The sequence below is a fragment of the Fusarium poae genome, chromosome 3 (genome assembly GCF_019609905.1).
Source record: "Fusarium poae strain DAOMC 252244 chromosome 3, whole genome shotgun sequence".
NCBI lineage: Eukaryota > Fungi > Ascomycota > Sordariomycetes > Hypocreales > Nectriaceae > Fusarium > Fusarium poae.
The window spans coordinates 4,161,833-4,180,589 of NC_058401.1; the positions used below are offsets into that span (position 1 = coordinate 4,161,833).

At 46.9% G+C, this 18,757-nt stretch overlaps 11 protein-coding genes across 11 annotated transcripts; 5 read left to right on the plus strand and 6 right to left on the minus strand.

The window, feature by feature from the left end:
* Positions 1-200: 200 nt before the first annotated feature.
* On the plus strand, positions 201-776 carry FPOAC1_008782 (uncharacterized protein; the record flags this gene model as incomplete). The annotated part of the gene is made up of 1 exon (XM_044853216.1): positions 201-776. One exon carries the CDS (start codon positions 201-203, stop codon positions 774-776), a length of 576 nt encoding a protein of 191 aa, XP_044705886.1.
* Positions 777-1,234: 458 nt separating this feature from the next.
* On the plus strand, positions 1,235-3,047 carry FPOAC1_008783 (uncharacterized protein; the record flags this gene model as incomplete). Its single annotated transcript, XM_044853217.1, has 7 exons — positions 1,235-1,573; positions 1,624-1,978; positions 2,028-2,182; positions 2,235-2,344; positions 2,396-2,483; positions 2,546-2,657; positions 2,719-3,047. 7 exons carry the CDS (start codon positions 1,235-1,237, stop codon positions 3,045-3,047), a joined length of 1,488 nt encoding a protein of 495 aa, XP_044705887.1.
* A 654-nt stretch (positions 3,048-3,701) lies between these two features.
* Positions 3,702-5,099, plus strand: FPOAC1_008784 (uncharacterized protein; the record flags this gene model as incomplete). The annotated part of the gene is made up of 1 exon (XM_044853218.1): positions 3,702-5,099. The coding sequence occupies one exon, from the start codon at positions 3,702-3,704 to the stop codon at positions 5,097-5,099; it is 1,398 nt and encodes a 465-aa protein (XP_044705888.1).
* Positions 5,100-5,335: 236 nt separating this feature from the next.
* FPOAC1_008785 (uncharacterized protein) lies at positions 5,336-6,247 on the minus strand (the record flags this gene model as incomplete). Its single annotated transcript, XM_044853219.1, has 1 exon — positions 5,336-6,247. The coding sequence occupies one exon, from the start codon at positions 6,245-6,247 to the stop codon at positions 5,336-5,338; it is 912 nt and encodes a 303-aa protein (XP_044705889.1).
* A 282-nt stretch (positions 6,248-6,529) lies between these two features.
* Positions 6,530-8,625, minus strand: FPOAC1_008786 (uncharacterized protein; the record flags this gene model as incomplete). The annotated part of the gene is made up of 5 exons (XM_044853220.1): positions 6,530-6,788; positions 6,843-7,591; positions 7,641-8,340; positions 8,409-8,515; positions 8,584-8,625. The coding sequence occupies 5 exons, from the start codon at positions 8,623-8,625 to the stop codon at positions 6,530-6,532; spliced, it is 1,857 nt and encodes a 618-aa protein (XP_044705890.1).
* A 420-nt stretch (positions 8,626-9,045) lies between these two features.
* Positions 9,046-9,435, minus strand: FPOAC1_008787 (uncharacterized protein; the record flags this gene model as incomplete). Its single annotated transcript, XM_044853221.1, has 2 exons — positions 9,046-9,335; positions 9,387-9,435. 2 exons carry the CDS (start codon positions 9,433-9,435, stop codon positions 9,046-9,048), a joined length of 339 nt encoding a protein of 112 aa, XP_044705891.1.
* A 311-nt stretch (positions 9,436-9,746) lies between these two features.
* Positions 9,747-12,804, plus strand: FPOAC1_008788 (uncharacterized protein; the record flags this gene model as incomplete). The annotated part of the gene is made up of 2 exons (XM_044853222.1): positions 9,747-11,640; positions 12,149-12,804. The coding sequence occupies 2 exons, from the start codon at positions 9,747-9,749 to the stop codon at positions 12,802-12,804; spliced, it is 2,550 nt and encodes an 849-aa protein (XP_044705892.1).
* A 171-nt stretch (positions 12,805-12,975) lies between these two features.
* On the minus strand, positions 12,976-13,956 carry FPOAC1_008789 (uncharacterized protein; the record flags this gene model as incomplete). Its single annotated transcript, XM_044853223.1, has 1 exon — positions 12,976-13,956. One exon carries the CDS (start codon positions 13,954-13,956, stop codon positions 12,976-12,978), a length of 981 nt encoding a protein of 326 aa, XP_044705893.1.
* Positions 13,957-14,003: 47 nt separating this feature from the next.
* On the minus strand, positions 14,004-14,559 carry FPOAC1_008790 (uncharacterized protein; the record flags this gene model as incomplete). The annotated part of the gene is made up of 2 exons (XM_044853224.1): positions 14,004-14,458; positions 14,514-14,559. 2 exons carry the CDS (start codon positions 14,557-14,559, stop codon positions 14,004-14,006), a joined length of 501 nt encoding a protein of 166 aa, XP_044705894.1.
* A 1,288-nt stretch (positions 14,560-15,847) lies between these two features.
* FPOAC1_008791 (uncharacterized protein) lies at positions 15,848-16,072 on the plus strand (the record flags this gene model as incomplete). Its single annotated transcript, XM_044853225.1, has 2 exons — positions 15,848-15,907; positions 15,962-16,072. 2 exons carry the CDS (start codon positions 15,848-15,850, stop codon positions 16,070-16,072), a joined length of 171 nt encoding a protein of 56 aa, XP_044705895.1.
* A 369-nt stretch (positions 16,073-16,441) lies between these two features.
* Positions 16,442-17,398, minus strand: FPOAC1_008792 (uncharacterized protein; the record flags this gene model as incomplete). Its single annotated transcript, XM_044853226.1, has 1 exon — positions 16,442-17,398. One exon carries the CDS (start codon positions 17,396-17,398, stop codon positions 16,442-16,444), a length of 957 nt encoding a protein of 318 aa, XP_044705896.1.
* Between the last annotated feature and the right edge of the window lie 1,359 nt (positions 17,399-18,757).

Genomic DNA, 18,757 nt, shown 5'->3' on the forward strand with positions numbered 1-18,757 from the left:
TATCTCCGTATTTAATGATAGCGGTGGCAGTATCGGATCTCAGCTGGGGTCGATCAGTTTCCAATTAGTTTACCAAATGAGTCACGAAAAATAAATGACTCACCTTCTTCGGCTAATGGATATAAAGCCTTGGTCTTGATGATGTATGCCGTGTTTTAATCTCTAGACTAGTCTGTCAACTGTGCACAATCAACCACATGATGAGCATCTCAACTACAATCAACTGGCCGCAAGGTTTGGAGCTACATCATATAGACACTCTCCAAGCCTTGGAAGAATGGACTCCTGCTCTCACCAAGCTCCTCCAATCTTGCGTCAACGATAACCCTCCTTCTTCATCACTCGGTTTCCATGCGCCTCTATCCATCAACGAAGCCACAGAATTTTGGTTATCTCTTTCAACTCAATTATTCGGCCCCAAGTCACGAATCAGCTTATTCGTACTCGCACGGGGTTCCTCCGCAATCGGTACTATCCATCTGTTGTCTCACCCCAAAGCAACCCACGCGCATAAAGTCGAGGTTGCAAAACTATTGGTTTCGGAAGAGGAAAGAGGTCTTGGGCTAGGAAGGAAACTAATGGAGTTTGCTGAGAGTTTTGCTAAAGAGAAGTTGGGCAAGACTATGGTTATGCTCGATACTGCGACAGAAACGCCCGCCAGGGGATTTTACTTGAGAATCGGGTATACAGAATGGGGTATCTGTCCGAGTTATGCTGAGAGCGCAGATGGACATTTGCATGATTGTTCTTTTTTCTATAAGAAACTGGATGGTTAGACTATCCAGGATACACAGCTTCGTTTAGTTACTACCATCAATCCCTCCACCCTATTCAACCTTATTCAACCTTATTCAACCTTATTCTTAACCAATAGTCCGGACCGAGCTCCCCGATAAATCATCCCAGCATGATTTAAGCACGCCTACTACAGGGATTGATTGGTGGTCACCATTTATCCGCCTGCCTCTCCGGGGTAAACAGCCGCCAAGCAACAGCCTGATTGAAGCGTCTACCAATTCAGCGGGGGATCGACATGTTTAGATCCTAGCATTGGGGGCGATCCCCGCGTTTTTACCAACAGTTGACAGGTACAAGTGGCTCTAACCCTGATCTCGTAGATGAGGCCGTAGCAATTTCGGGTCATCATGAGCCGAGACAGGTATAAAATATCTTCAGCGTAACAATCAATTGAGCCACTGACCGTCGTCAATGGACTGAGCCTCACACACTCAACATGTCTCTCCTCTCCCTCCTCACCTGGGCTTCTCTCACAAGCGCAGCCTGGATTGTTCCAGGCGCTCGCTGGCATGATACTGAGGGTAATCTCTTCAACGCTCATGCGGGTGGTCTCTGCGTCGATCGTTCCAGCGGCAGGTTTTACTGGTTCGGAGAGTACAAAACCGAACAACGGGAAGAAGGCGGTGGTATCTCTGTCTACAGCTCCGATGATCTCGCGACATGGGAATCTCATGGCCTAGCGCTCACCCCTGAAGAAGGACATGAGCATATTTCACCGGAGAGCATTATTCAGAGACCCAAGGTTCTCTATAGTGAGGAGACGGGGAAGTACCACGTACGCATAGAAGAGCCACCCTGAAAAGATATGCGCTGACGTGCAAGTAGATGTGGTGGCATGCCGACGATCGAAACTATAGCCTTCTCCTTCAAGGTCTCGCAACATCTGATTCCATTGCTGGGCCATATCAGTTCAATCACGCCATTGCACCTCTCGGGAACTGGTCTCAGGACTTTGGCGCCTTTACAGATTACAAATCTGGAAAATCCTACGCCTTATACTCTAATGGTGACCGTGTCGAAGGCCGAGACGTATATGTGAGCCAGTTCAATAGCAACATTACCAACATTGAAAAGGTTACGCATCGCTTCAACAAGTACGACTTTGAGGCGCCAACCATTCTTCAGACAGAAAAGAGCTATTGGACTTTGATGAGCCACAAGACTGGCTATCGGCCAAACAGTATGTGTTGAGATTCAGACTTTGTAACGAATACTGACGACTGGTTTAGATGTTGTTGCCATGCGAGCTGATAAGCTAGAGGGACCTTGGTCGCAGCCGTTCTTTGTTGCGCCAGCTTACACAAGAACATTTAGCACCCAGTCTGGTTTTTCTTGGAGGATAAACGGAACAAAGAAGACTACGTTTCTGTACATGGCTGACCAGGTACGTACGTCTTTGTATTGATCTTGATCAGATCTTGTGCTGATTTCCATAGTGGGATCTACCGTCAATTTGGGAAAGTCGCAATGTGTGGCTTCCCATCGAGATTGATGAAGATAACAAAAGCCTCGAGGTCGTTTGGCATGATATCTACGACTTGAACGTGTAAGAAGATCTATTCAAGCACAGAGAACATAGGCGCTGACCTTGTTGTAGGAAAACTGGCGAATGGAAGCCTATCAAGGGCAAGACATACCCGGCCAGCAAGGCCAAACTCGCCGGGAATGCATTCCTCCAAGAGGCTGTAAGTTAACTAACTATACTACCTTGAACCAAAAGACCACTAGTGACTGATATATGTGGCAGACGTTTGGAACCGACCATGTTATTGCAACTGGTATCTCTGGCAACGACAGCACAGTCACGTTTACTGTTCAGGGCAAAGGCGCAGAACAATGGGTATCATTCTACCATCAAAGTACACATCCCTATTCCTGTCCCAAGTTTAATTCTTTGTTCGCTGACACTGACTTATCTAGACATTGATGACATGGGTTTCGGCGACCAGCCGATGGGTCAACCGGACCGTATCAACGGCACATGGGCAATCCGTCGCATCAGCAGCGTCGTTGTCAACGGCAACAAAGACAAGGTGCACACTCTGTACCAAAAGGATACACACAAGGGTATAATTTTGTCTACGCCTCTTCTTTTGCCGCTCAAGAATGGCGAGAATACTATCACTGTTGGTGGTCTTGATAATGGCAAGGGTGTCAAGGGAGCGGATTTGGACAGGATTGTTGTTTATCCTCCCGAGAAGAAGAAGAAGAAGAAGAAGGGAAAGAGAAGTTGGTTTGAACTGTTTTAGGTCAATAGTGAAGTTGTAGCCTAGTTCATGATAGGATGTTCGCTTTATTATTAACTCGATATCTTGGAGTTTACATGACCAGATGATTGAATTATGTATGTGTATGTTTGTGACCGGTAGATGAGGATCTTATCACCACACTTCAATTCTGACAAAAAGAAAGAAACTCGAGATCTAGAAATAAAACCCTTTGCCATGACAATTTCTTCATGATTCGACGGCCACTGCAGACGCGAGGTCCGACTAGTTCAATTTCTGTTCATGCACTTCATACAAACAAACAACGAGTGCACTGTCAGCCACTGCCTGTCCTTCATGTTGACAATGTATCCATTGTTCTCGCTAACAGTTCATCTTGGTTCCATCTCGTTTGACCAACAATGGATTGTGCAGCTGTCCGCAGCTGTCCGCAGCTGTTGTTCTTGCGTTGACTCGGAGACAGTGATGGGTTGCTTGAACAACTCTCAGGATGCTATTGTTCGATAGTGATATAAAATCAAAGCAACTCTTGCCCATACCAACTCAAAACAATCATTCGACAAGTCTTTACCTTTTGACTTTCATCATCATCAATCACAATTTGCTATCTACATCGAGTCATCGCCATCATCGAGATACCTTCACCAAGCCGAAACACCCACCAGGTAAGCCAAAATGGCACTCATCAGCACCTGGCCAACTGCCCTCCCGGCCAAATCACACCTCCTGGCTCGTATCTTCCCAGCACTTCTTGTCATCATCCCCATCGTCGTCTCCCTCACTTGCACCTGGCTTCTCTTGTCCGACACCTGGCTGAGAATCTTTTGCACCCTTTTTGTCCTCCGCTACACTCGCTTGGTTGGTCATCTTCTCGGATCATGGATGTACCGTGCTCGTGAAGTGAGTGCTGATCCGGCTTTCACTCGCGGAGATGTCACTGTCATCCTTCCAACTATCGATCCTCACGGCCCTGACTTCAGGGAGTGCGTGGAGAGCATCCTTGCGAATCACCCGGCCTGTCTCCTGGTAGTGACAGTTGGCGATTCTCTTCGAGAAGAGTGTCAGGCCGTCATGCTAAAGTTGAGCCTGGATGCGCCGCACACAGAAATCTCCATTGCAGCACTCTCAGAGCCAAGCAAGCGTAAACAAATCACCCACGCTATGCCAAATGTCACCACACCCATCACTATTTTTGCTGACGATCATGTTTTCTGGCCAGCCGATTTCATCCCATCTGTCATCGCGCCCTTTGACGACACTCACGTTGGTGTTGTTGTTACCAAGAAGCACGTTCGACGAACAACACCCGGAGAATGGTCCTGGCCATCGATAGTCAACTTTATAGCGTGCAACTATCTCCAGCGTCACAACTGGGAGCTTCGAACGTCTAACGCTATTGACGGAGGAGTCTTTGTCGTTTCAGGTCGCACAGCTGCCTACCGCACAGAGTTCCTCAACAATGACGAACTTTTGGAACGTTTCTGTCACGAAAAGTTCTTTTTCGGCCTGCTGGGCGGTGACGGTCTCGGCCCAGACGATGACAACTTCCTCACCCGCGAAGCCATCAAGAAGCACTGGCTTATCGTCTTTCAAGACACCGAGGATGCCACTATTGAAACAACACTCGGCGAGTGGCCCAAGTTCAAGGATCAACTTCTTCGATGGGCTCGAACTACTGTCCGCAGCAACCCCGTCATGCTTCGCGACCCCGTCTTTGTTTACCGGTATCCCTGGAGTACATTCATGGTTTATTGGGCATCTCTGTTCAACTTTGCCATGCTGTGGGATTTCCTGCTCATTTTCGCACTTGTCAAGAGCGCAAATGTCGGACCTTCGGATGTCATTCTGCTTCTACTTTGGATGTTTTGGACAAAGGTTGTCAAGCTCATTCCGCATTTGCTGAAGTATCCTTCCGATCTTCCGTTGATGATCTTTCAGGTTCTTTTCGGTTATGCGCATAGCTTCATCAAGCTCTGGGCGTGGATCACATTTTGGGACTGTGGTTGGTCTGGGCGTAACCTCGAAGGTGTCGGACAAGCTGAACTTGACACTGCTTTTCATAAGGTCGGGTAGACGTGTCGAGTAGACACGCCCAGAGCGTTTTGGTATGGTATGGCGGCTATTCTATCTCTTTGGGTCTTGGGCATCGGCTGGATCGGTTTTGCGAGGAGTTTATCGGAACAGAAAAACTGTGCTCATAGGGTTTGGGTTTTTTTAAATTGATTTTTTGTTTGGTTTTGCACATTCTTGTTATCCATTTTGGTTGTGAATTGTATGTTGTATCGAGTAATGTAGGGTCTTGTCCAGCTTCAGTTCTTAAAATCTCCTTTGGACAACTCATCCTCCAGATCATAATAAACCTGAAATTCACAGTAACAAACCTCAGGATCACTCTCGACATCAAAATTAAAATCCGCCTCCTCATCTTCTATAAGAACCTTTTTGATACCGCCAGCAGCTGCGGCTTCGGCAAGTAACTGAACACGACAACTATTCTCCATCGAAGTATACAACCAAGCTGCTTCATCCACGGTCTGGCCAACAGTCAAGATACCATGGTTTCTCAGGATACAACCCTTACCCTTGTCACCCATGGCAGCAGCGATCCGATCACCTTCTTCACTGCCCAACACAACACCTCCATAACTGTCGTACACGCTGTGCGCGTCTCCTCTAAACTTGCAAGCGTCTTGGGTAAGCATCTCAAGCCGTTTACCAAATACTGACCATGCTTTCCCATGGATACTGTGCGAGTGACAAATAGCGTGTACATCTTGTCTGGCCTTATGAATAGATGCATGGATCAGGAACCCAGCAGTGTTGGGTGGGCGTGACCGATTACCACCTATGACCTCGCCGTCAAGATTGACGAGAATCATGTCGCTGACTTTCAACAAGCCAAAGTGTCTGCCCAGAGGATTTGTCCAGAAAGCATCAGTGAACTCGGGATCGCGGACCGAGATGTGACCGCTCATACCCTCAACATAACCTTCGCGATGCCAGTGGCGAAAGGCAGCAGCGAGATGTTCAAGTTGCCATTGGCGTTGAGCTGCGAAGTTTGGGTGCTTGGGGATGCCTTGCAAGACAACATCGCCGTGGGACATGGCTTGAAGGGGAGTCTTGTTTTGTAGTTCGTGACCATGAGACTGAGATGTCTTTGAAGATATGATGGTGATTGAGCCATCAGTGGCAGGCGAAACAGAAACAGCAGTGGGAGCCATTTTGAAGAGCTTTAGTGAATGAGATAAAGAACGATGATTCCTCCTCATCTCGCCAACTGACGGGAGGGAGCCTTTTTATAATTAATTGTTCCCTCTCATGTCATTGTAAAGGCGCCCTCCAAATACTGACGGTCCATCTGCGGGGAAACGACTTACAACAAACGCTTATCATAAGCGGGACCGGGAGCTTGATCCGGTCACTGTATGGTAGGTAAGATTGGATAGAAACTATCATTTTAAAGCAAAATACACACTGAAGATCCTTATTCAGTCACAAGGTGTTTACTCTGTGGCTTTGTTTTCTTGTTTTGCCTTTAGTATGGCGCTTTTGCCAAGGTGTACCAATTCTGACACGAATCGGCTCAATTCCTGCACACTTTCAAGATCCAATTCTGTCATTGTAGTTGATGAGTAGTTTTGGAAGATTGTGGTTGATGATGCTAGGATATCCAAGTCCGTCTGTGCCTCTCTGTCGAGAGGATGGATCAAGATGTTCAAGAATAATGCCAAGGCGGCTATGGGTGGGTGAAAAGCGATATGCCTATACACAGTTTAGTAAGACGCTATCAGTCAGTATGCAATAATAGTAACTCACCCGAAAGCATTTCGTTCTAGTAGCATATCTTGATCTTTGAAAATCTGCAAGATCGTGCGACTAGCTTCAAGGGATATATCGCTGCTTGAATGATAAACACTATGCAAATCATCAGGTAGACTCTCATCTACAGCATAGGCCGCGCCGCATCTTCGTACGGCCGTGTGAATGATGATTGTCATATAGTTGTATTCCAACTGCAGATACCTGTGTCTCCATCTTTGGAGATAGGACATTTTCGTTTGAATTGGCTGATCGGCCGACAATGACAATTTAGGTCTGAAGTCTACTGGAATGTTCAGGCGCCATGTCTCGAGATCAATATCCAGCTGCCGCAAGTGGAACAGGATTGTACCATCAGCCAGATTCGGGTTTTCGAGAGAACACAGAAAAAGGCATAGCCTCTCTTTTATCTGAGTGAGCTCAAGGTCTTGAGGGAAGTGAACGAAAGCCTCTCGGTCAAGAGACTGACTGTCGTATATCCTATCTAGTCCCTCTGGTAATGTCAAGTCACAATAACTGCTAGGGAGGAGAGGAGGGCGGCCAAATCTAATTGAAAGGTCTTTGTCAAAAATATAACATAACCAGAACAGATCTCGGATGTGCTTTTGTTGGGTATGTTGTTCAGATGGTTGTTCTGTAAATGTGTCGTAAAAACAGTAGCCTTTCAGCTCATAGACAATACGGCAGGCCGACGAATGAAGTTTGTTAGCATCTTCCCATTGGCCGGAAAGAGTCTTATAGAGTGCCTAGATTGTTAATGGGTGGGGGGAATGAAAGCATTCAGAAGATACTTACCAGCATAAGAAAAGCTTCCAATGTTTCCAAGTTGCTACCTTCAGATACCTGCGTCAGATAGCTGTGCGCGGTACTGGCATAAACATCGCCCTCAAACAGTTGCGGGACATCGAATTCGCTTGCTCGCGAGAAAAGAGCCAACGCTGCAAGTACACATGCTTCGGCTGTTCTTTGTCTATGAATAGTATCATGACTCCTTGGCAGTGTATATGCAGCTTCAATAGTCCCCAACACAAATGACGGGTCAAGTATCGGATACACCCGCTGCCAGTCTGATGACAGCCAAGAATCGAGCAATTCATTCGTTACCTCTCGCTCGGGTAGTTCAGCACGCGGTTGGAAAGGACTGTGTGGGAAAGAGAGTGACCCGAAAAGACGGAAATTCCCTAGGTTTGGTTTTTGACCGATCTTGGATGACATCCAGTCAGTTCCTTTTTCTGAAAACAATGGCACTCCTTTGAAGTACCAGTGTTGGCCTAGAAAGGCACGATATTGATATTGGGCAGTACTCCCATCATGGCGAGGCTGTGGCGAGAGGGGAGTTGCCTGCGTATTTACCGTTCCAGGTAATGATAAAGGCGTGTTTTGACTCTGAAATACTGGTGCAGTACCATTCACTGCCGAACGAAGTTGTTCGACTGTGGTTTCGAGTTCTGTGACTCGACGAGTGAGTGCGTGTACATGATTCAGGATTGATGGACTACCGCATGGTAAAGTCAGCTGAGCAACTAGATATCTATACTGTCTACCATGGTTGATAAAACGTACATGTCATCTGGCTTCTTTCTCTGTGCTTCTCGTCGAAGCGCACACTCCAGGTTATGATCGGAGCACCATTCGCATGGTAGATTGGGGTTAGTTCTTATACATTGAATCTAAATATCTTATCAGTACCATCCATGCATGCATGATGTGATAAGATATGAATAAGCAAGTAACGCACCTTTCGTTTGAAGCACACATCACATGCTCTCTTAACCGGCATCTCCGGAGACAATGATGAATAACGCGATTCGTAGTCGAGGATGTTTGAACGGTAGTCGTGTCGGCGGTGGATCGGAGTCCGTGTGATAGATACTGAAGGTGTTTAATACGAGTCAAGAATGACAGATTCTTGTACTAACTAATAACTACCATATGATTCGATAATTTTCAGTCAAAAGGATGTATGTACCTGTAAGTGACCTCGAATGATTGGTACGACAGGGATTATCAAATGCGACGGAGTCCGAACGCCGCTGACATACAAGACGCTACTGCAAGCCATTCCCAACCTGGCGTTAATGTCTGTCAGTCAACTTTCCAAGATCCAATTGGCATTTCCGTGCTGAAATCTGAAACAGAATTTCACATTTCATGTAAGGAATTGCAAACACCAGACGTCACCCAACCTCTCATTGCCCTCTCATTCTCTCCAAGGACCCAGTGAGCTAGGATCTCTTTCCCCAAACATGTTGAGTAAATACGACTTGTCTTGTATGGATGATGATAGAAGGGTCCTTGCTTCTGGGCCCTGAATTCCATCCGGGATGTAGGGTATCGTGGACCAGGATGTGGCTTCAATGTTGTAAATGTCCAGTGCGCCACCCTGTTCAACGTTTCCGTCAAAGCCATTCATACGATCGATACAGCATTCCATTGAGAAACGTGATTGAGGATCCACCACGAGCAGGGCCAGGGTTGGAGAAGCACTATCTATGAATCATTAGCAAATAGCCAATTGCACTCTTGATAAGATATCCTTACCATGTCCCAGGTCGACAACATCAATCCTGTTGTCAACAGGTGATTTCATGCGTATTGTTGTTCATGGCTTCGAAGTACGGCAAGTGAGTTAACAATATGGGTTTGTTTTTGCTACGTATTAAGTAAGTACCTACCTACCTACCTATATACGCTACAGCCAATCAGATACGAAAAGGTGAGTCAGCTACCGTGACAGTTGTCTTGATGTCGCTGTAACTGTAGCCTGACAATCAACGACATGTAAGCACAAGACAACATCATCCCCAGTCGCCTCTTTATGTATATAAAGGATCCAAAAGTAAAAACGTCCCATTCAACCTAGTGAAAAGTCTCCAGACACGCAAGACCCTTCAGTTCAACATGGCACAATCCACCTCAACCTTTGACAAAGTCCTCGCCGAGACACTCTGCGACATTCAAGTCCCCAAGCACATTAAGCTCTCTCCCAACGGCCAAAAGCTCGTCTACTCAACCAGTCTTGTCGGTAGTCATCGCAAGGGCAAGTACCACACTTCAACATTATGGCTAGCATCAACCAACGAACCCAACTCGTCTCGAAAGCTGACATCGGGGTCCTTCAACGATACAAGTCCAGCTTGGCATCCCAGTGGTGACAGTATCATATTTCTGTCTGATCGTTCCAACCCGGGCGAAAGCTCAACAATCTGGCGTATGCGATTGGACGGGGGTGATCCTATTTCTATTACCGCAGAGGACAATGAGCAGGATATTGATTCATTTTCTGTTTCGCCACAGGGAAAGACAATTGCCTATGTTTCATGTGACGAAAAGAAAAAAGGCGATGATGAAGAAGAGGAACCTGAAGTTTGGGGAGAAAAATGGCATCATGCTCGTCTACGGCTTGTCGATGTGGAAACCCATCATGTCAAGGTCATCGTGGGAGGTAACAAGCATATGGGTGAAATTGCTTGGAGCCCAGATGGCAAAGCCTTGGTCTTTATGAGTACCGAGAATCCTCATATAGAAGAGGCTATGTTGACTGGTACTTCTATATCGACTGTCGTCATCGAAACTGGCCAAGTTCAACATTTGTGCAAGCTTATGAATGAGCCGTACAGCCTAACATGGGCACCTGATGGTCACGTTTACTTCATCGCAGGCTCGCCACCCGATAAAGACTCCGGGGGGAGATCTGTATACAGTATCGATCCAGGCGCCTCTTCTCCTAATCTTGTCAAAGTGGGATGCGGCGACGATGATGATGCAGGAGATATTCGCATAGCGGGCGGTAAAATAATCCTAAATCGACAAGTCAGACTCGTCGATGTGATCAGCGAACTAGGCGGAGGAGATCTTTTTGCAGAGGGTAAGGAGATGTGGGTATGGGATGTGTCCATCAACCCAGAAACGGGCACTGCGACACTTGCAGCCAGTCTCTCTGACATCAATATCCCCTACGAAGTCTTCGTCATTCAACAAGGCAAGGACGATATGAAGCTCTCAAATCATGGAAACATGCTCAAAGGCCAGTCGATTGGATCTAGCACTGTTTTCACCTGCCAGTCATCCGACGGGCAAGTCGAACTAGATGGTCTATACCTTAGCCCAGCATCAAAGTCAAATTGCAATGGGGAGCCGAAAGAACCACTTCCAACATTTGTCTTGATCCATGGTGGTCCAAGGGATCGTAACTGCAATAGTTTCGACACATCCTGCTTCAACTGGGCTCCTTACCTTCTCACAAAAGGCTACGGCCTTCTTCTTCCACAATACCGGGGATCTTCGGGAAGAGGCGAGGCATTCGCTTCGTACAGTATTGGTGGACAAGGCCTATATGACTATGCGGATGTGATAACCATAACGAACAAGGCAATCATGAAAGGTTTCGCAGATCCGGAAAAGCTCATGGTTGGAGGGTGGAGTCAGGGTGGTTTGTTGACATACTTGTGCAGTGTCCGAAACGGCCTTCACGATCTAGGCTGGCGCTTCAACGCAGCCATTGCTGGAGCAGGAGTGTGCGACATAGAAAGTCTCGCCCTCACAGCCGATCTTGGTTCCACATTTGAAGTCGAGCTCGTACAAGGTCATACTGTCTGGAATCTCGGTCACGATGACACACGGAACCGCCAAGGTAGCGCTATTTGGGAGGTTTCCGGCGCAGTTGAGCATTCCCTTCGGGAGGGAAAGATGGTTATACCGCCGATGCTTATTTTGCATGGCGAAAAAGATGAGAGATGTCCCTTTTCCCAGGCTGAAGGGTTTAGAAGGGCGTTGAGATATCATGGTTTGCCATGTGAGTTTGTCAAGTACCCAGGTGAGGAACACGGAATTGAGGCACAGAGATTTTGGTTGGATATGCTTGAGAGAGTTGAGAGGTTTTGTGATTTGTATATTGGAGGGGGACCAAAGACCCAAGTGGTGGTTCGATGAGGACAAGCTGGTGGTGTTGGGTGATGTGAGATAATTCTCTGACTGCAGGGTAGGAGAGTTGTGACAGAATTACAAATCATGGTGGCTCATCTAAGCCCAGACAGTCAAGTCAGTCCATATTAGCACGCACTTGATTATTTACCGAGTCAGTAAACCTGATGATTGGTTCATCAAGGTTTGAGACAGTCCATAATACATAAATGCCTCGGCACGGGCAATGCCAACTCCACAATGACGATACTAGTGGAATTATACAAGAAGAGAGGTCTTTAGGAAGAGGCCATGTTTTTCTACTTTCGGTTCATCCAAACAAACAGAAGCTCGCTTTTGTCTCGATTGACCTACGATATCTCTCAAAATGTCTCTTACAGTTCACCATCTCCAAGTCTCCCAATCAGAACGCATTCCCTGGTTGTGCGAAGAACTCAACATCCCTTATAATCTCAGACTCTACAAACGCTCCCCTCTCCTCGCACCACCAGAGTTCAAAGCTCTCCATCCCATGGGTGCTGCTCCCGTGATCCAAGATGGCCCTGTCACACTCGCAGAGAGTGCCGCGTGCATCGAGTACATCAGCAACAAGTACGCCAACGGCTCTCTTTTCCTGCGCCCAGACAACCCAGCCTACGCCGACTTTCTCTACTGGTGGCATTTCCCTGCCGGAACTCTCGGACCGGCTCTGGGACGCATCATGATGATTCGTTCAGCAAAGCTTGGAGATGATAACCCCGTTGTCCAGTTTGGAAAAGCAAAGTACAATCAGGCTTTGAGAATACTAGACGAAAGGGTCAAGGGAAATGAGTGGCTTGCCGGAAATGAGTTTACTGTCGCTGACATCATGGTCGTGTTCCCCTTGACAACAATGAGGTACTTTTCACCCTACAGCTTGGAGGAGTATCCCAACATTGTCAAGTACCTTGAGCGTATCGCAGGCAGGGAAGCGTATCAAAGAACGATGGAAAAGATCGATCCCGGCATGGAATTGGCTATTGGTGCGAACCCACCAAAGAGCCCTTTCAAGTTGTAGGTGCTTGTGGGTGTATCTTCAATCAGCACATTCACTATCTGAGGCAAAATCATACAACACAATTCAAGTACACTATTTTGAGCCTTCCTACTGTCTTTGAATTTGATAAATTGATAGGACTCACCCTCATCCAACTGCCAATTGCTGCAGCTAGTCACCAAGTACCAAGCATCACGAATCGAAAACATTAATCTTGACACACTTGACCTGCGTCCAATCATTAAGGGCGTCAGTACCATTCTCCCTGCCAAACCCACTCTGCTTGATACCCCCAAACGGACTGTTTGCGCTGATACTGCCCCAGGTATTGACAAAGACCATGCCCGCCTCAATCTGGTCAGACACCCTCACGGCTCTGCTGATATCATTGGTGAACACAGCAGCAGCCAAGCCGTACTCATTATCGTTGGCGAGAGCGACGACTTCTTCTTCCGTTTTGAACTTGGCAAAGCTGGCAACTGGTCCAAAAACCTCTTCCCGCATGATGGTTGCTGTGGGTGAGACGTTGATGAAGGCCGTGTTTGGGACAAAGTTACCCATGCTATCCGAGTCGGTTGATCCGTGCAAGAATTCTACTCCCTCGCTCTTGGCTTTGGTGATGTATTCCATGATCCTCTCCTTTTGAGTAGCGCTGATAACAGGTCCCTTGACCGTCTCGTCGAGAAGAGGATCACCCATTACAGCCTCCCTCGTCTTGGCTGCAAACTCGGAAACAAACCGATCGTACATGTCTTCTTGAACATAAATTCGACTTCCGGCCGCACAGATCTGACCATTGTGGAGGGTGATTCCTGCCGTCGCAAATGCAAGAGCGTTCTCAAAATTCGCATCGTTAAACACGATGCTTGGACCTTTACCACCTAGTTCAAGCGTGACTCTCTTTAGGTTTGACTTTGCGGCGCTGACAAGGATTGTACGTCCGACGGCTACACTTCCTGTGAAGGAGAGCTTGCGCACTTGATGATGATCGGCGAGAGCTTGGCCTGCGACAGGGCCCAGACCGGCGATGATGTTAACTACACCTGGTGGGAAACCTGCTTCGAGGACGAGTTGGGCTAGCTTTTGACCGTAGAGAGGAGCTAGTTCAGGAGTCTTGATAATAAGAGTATTTCCAGCTGCGAGGGCCGGACCTAGCTTCCAGGCTGTGATCATACTGTCGATGTTAGCATGGTTCGAGAGATGACAAAGCGGAGTTGGGATTACAGGGGAGTATTCCATGGTACCACAGCAGCACAAACGCCGATAGGCTCTCTCTTGGTGTATGCTAATCCTTGGCCAAAATCTAGGGACTGTCCATCGATCTTGTCTGCCCATCCCGCAAAATATCGAATCGTCTCGACAGCCTGGACAATGCAAAAACCGAGGGACATGTTAAACAACAAGCCCGCATCAACGGCTTCGATGGAGGCAAGTTCTTGGGCATCTCGTTCAATTAAATCAGCTAGTTTGTTGAGTAATTTACGTCGCTCGGCAAGCTGGGTAGTCTTCCATGTCTTGAGGGCTTCCTTAGAGGAAGAGACGGCGGCGTCGACGTCAGAGGGCTGGGCTGCCGAGACTTGACCAAGGGGCGTGTTGGTGGTTGGGTTCTCGGTTGTGAGGGTCTCGGAAGTAGTGGAAGGTATGAATTTGTTGTTTATGAAAAGCCCTGTTGGGACTATCAAATTGTTAATCTTTGCGTCCATGTTTGTAGTGTGAGGGATTAGACGTACTTTGGATTTTGCAGCCTCCAGCGCCAGTGATGGTGATTTCTGCCATATTATAGTAGTAACAGATAGATAGAGGAGGTAGGCAGTTATTGGATTAATCCAAAAGATGTGCGAACAACGTATGATTTATACTCAACAGATTGTTTTCGACACGCATAACTTGGCTCCGGAGCCGCAACGTCATGATACATTGATCCACTCGCCGAGTCTCAAGTCTATCCAGCTCCACTGGAGTTGACAAATGAGATGTGAACAACTCATAGAGCGCATCTATACCCTACATCAACCGATCCATACGTTCTACGGTAACAGGGATTGTCCATTCTCCGATTCCTGCCGTCGAATGTTATCAGATCATTGGGAACGATCAATGGGGGAAATCAGATTCGTTGAATGAAATTAGTCGCGACAAGAATGGAATCCTCGTTGCATATCAAGCCCACAATGACCATGACAAACGCTATTGATTGACACATTGAGATGCGTGGGATAGTTCGTATGTCTTGCCATTTTTTGAATTCATATTTCGACCTAAATCGTTGGTCAATTTATAACAAAGATCTATCAAGATCATAAAGGTTTTATTATGTGTAACAGATTACCAACGTCCTTCTCTGACCGTACGAACTTGAAACACAATCTCCTTTGAGCTGTTGAAATAATTTGCTAGCCTTGAATTTTGACGTAGTTTATTGAGTACCTGAAAGAAGTACAAAAGCCACTCATTTCCCCCTGTTATCCAGGCGTTAATGTTCAAGGACAATGCTTGTAGAATGAGTGCAAAAAGTTGAGTTCTGACCAAACACAAACATAGGGCGTGTAAACGACAATTTGGGATAAGCCATTTTGTACATACATGCTGGTTACGGCTGCTTAAAGAGAACAAAGGCTCTCTATTCATCTTTGAGCCATGACTCTCGGCACAGAATTGATGTGTTTTGATTACAGGGTGTATCTTGATGGCCTCCTTTCATTCTTTGAAATGCCACATGTTTCACTAGGCGTTTAAAGTCCTGAAAGACATGAGAATCTTGAGGTGAGTGACAACGCTATAAAAAACCATAACTGATTTCCACATGCATTGATTTAGTCATTTCCAGACACTCTCTGGTCTATATTCTTGGAAACTGCAGAAAACCATACTCTTCACCTTGTTCCTCTTTCAGTTTTCTTAATGCACCGACAGAAACCAGCATCTCTCAGAATGCCGAATAAAAAGACGCAGAGGAAGCCAGTTCCATATTATGCCCCAATATCCGCGCCTAGTACGTGCCCTCAGTGCGACTACAGTAACATCAAGGGAAGATTAACTTGCGGGGGCCCAAACATACTCGTCAATGGCAGCACATGTGGACACGAACTACCAGGAGCTCAAGAGATCCGCCAAACCTTGGAGTGTAAGTTTCCACGGCGACCTGATGAACGCTGATGAACGCGGCTAACATGGTCAGATGCAAATGGTGTTCCCTCTGAAGACCCTCAAGTTTGAAGAACGGGTTTCTGCAGTAAGATTGGAGGCACCTATTGGGGTTCTTGTGAGGGGAAGTGAGCTTTGGGTTTAGCCAACACGGTCTCGTATGTCAAGTCTCTCTCTGTTGAGAACCGGGGACACGATTACGGAGTTTGGTTTGGGGATATTGTATGATTTTGTGGGATTGGGTGCGATTTAGCGAATGAGAAGCATTTTCTTTCAAACAGAAATCATGTTAATTCGTGGCTATAGAAAGCATTTAACTAACGGTATGCAATCAACCCGATACAAAGCTTGTTCCGACTCCAGAGGGGAAAACCTTGGGGCAAAAACCCCTTTGGCTGCGCTTCAAAGCTCATCTATCCCATCTCCACTTGCTGGCGCCCACAAGGCCGATCTTGAGAGGGGAATCTTTGGCCAGCCTCCCTACAAGTAGCCTCAGTCCAGCATCAGATGACTATTAGTCAGTCTGCCAACGTAGGGTGTCATTCCAATTGGCATATGCCGGCCAATTCTGGCTGAAGACGTCGATTTCATAGAGTGCCGTCAAGATCTGCTCTCTCCAATCCTGTTTATCCTCTCGAGTCCATGTGGCATTGGTCAAGGGAGAAGCCTCAAGAAAACCATTACTTTGCGCCGCCGTTTGTGGCCATTCTGTGGGAACGAAGCCAGCAGCAGACCATCGGGTGATTCCCAGCAGTCCTCGATCCTCATCCACCGTAAAACAAAGGGGTGTCACATGATTGTGGCAAAAGACAATGTTAGAGCAGTCAATTCCGGCCTCGTCGAAGTTCTTTCGAAGGACTTCGGGCGTGAATGTTCTTGGGTTATCCGCGCGATCTTTGCTTATCCGAGTCTCCCACAGGTGACCACCATCCACACCACAGATAGCGTCACCACGCCACTTGGCCATTTCGGAATACGCGTCTGCAATTTGGCATGCCCATTTAGCCCTCAAAGCTTTATCTTTGGTTTTTGGCCAGATCTCAGCAATCGACTTGCCGGGCAGAATACTGTAGGCAATATAGTAAAAATCGCCATATTCCCCATGGCAGTATTCAGTTGGCACCATAAAGTTATAAGATTTCTCTGCCACAGCTTTCAGGGTGTTATGCTCTTTTGCCCCAATGTTAGGGGTGACGTGAAGGTGAGCCTTGCCAATCTTCAAAAGAGTCTCGAGATTGTACATAGACTGCTGGAGGACGTCGGAGATGGGACAGGAATCTGAAATGGCCCGAGTAGGTGGCCTCGGGCTTGGAGTCTTTTCCATGGTGAAGAAGAACCCTTCGTCGTCTTCCCAGTGAGGTTGAATTGGCTTGGAAGAGTGTCGGGATATCATGGCCTCGCCGAGGACAATCCATGCATTGTCATTGACTTCTTTCACGAAGTAGTCAATACTAAAGTATTGCATAGGCATGGTGAAATAGAGATAAAGGTACTTGGTTGATGATTTTGTTGCTTGAATGAGAGAGGTTTGAGGTGTTGAGATGGAACAAGAGAGGTGGCAGGTGAGATACTTATACATGTGCCAGTTGCTATCCATCCTTTTGACTCGGCTCAACACACGGAAAGCCTCGGTCCAGTAGTCGGGACTCTTGGTCGCATTCTTGACCAAAGGTTCTTCCTATTTTCATTCCCAAACGTCCAAGCACGGAAGAGATGCGAAAGTTGTCGAGGTTGCTGGTGGCGCCTGATGTGGTGTTTTCTTTGTTCAACAGTGCTGATGGTGTGGAGGACTTGAACACTGTTTCTAAAGGCATGGGGGCTGTGGCGGTCAATGGCGCTATTTGTTTGTTTTGTTTTGTTCCTTTCCTTTGTTCGATTCTATCTAAGCTTTAGTTAGAGTGGTGGATGCTATCTCTAACATGCCGTGTGTGCCTCGTAGTCTTTGTTCAATATAGCTCGGACCTACACCACACCAACAACTGTGCTCTCAAAGATTCATGAGCTTCTTCTATTCCTCGCAATCAGCCGTGTACATTACCAACTATGTGGCCTCAAACGGGCTGAAAGAAAGGCAGCCCCTTCCCAATTGTGCCAAGGACGGATGAGACCCAAAACCGCTGGTTGTGTCCTAATATTCTGGAGGCTCTTTTTGTGATTGATTGTCGATACAAAGAATAACATTTCTTCTTTCTTTCTTCTCTTTTTTTTTTTTTTAGCTCATTTGTTAGAGCTTGGACTGATTAGTCTCTCAATTGTTGCAGCCATCATTCCCAGCGATCTTGCCTCTCGGCTCCATGTGAACTTCAGCATCGATTCATGCCGTCAGAGACCGCAAAGAGTATAACACCCGTTGGCAGTTATGCCCTGTCCAATCTACTGTTCTCACATGATGTTGCATCATTTGGGTATTTATTGTTAAGCGTGCATGTCTTTCTAGATCGCCAGCAAGTCACCAGCAAGTTCAAGGACGCCCAAGCAAGGCCTGTGAATGAATGCCAAAAGTCCTCCAGGATAATGTGGTATATCATCAATCACTATCTGCTTTGCACTCCTCAATTGTACCGTTGTTCTCGTGGCCCAAGAGCGACACTTATCAGTCGTCGGCACGACAGCTTTCAGCCCAAACCGCATTTGAACATGCAGGAGCAATCTCTATCTCGATAAGACATGTCATGAGAGGCATCTGTTCTGTTACATCTATACCAATATTCGTTGCGTGCGCCGTACAGATAGATACATTTCCTATGGTGTTCCGAGCCAACAGTCAAAGCCCAAGTTACAGCCAACGTGGAGGTAAACTCCAAGATCATCCAAGGGATGTAATTGCATT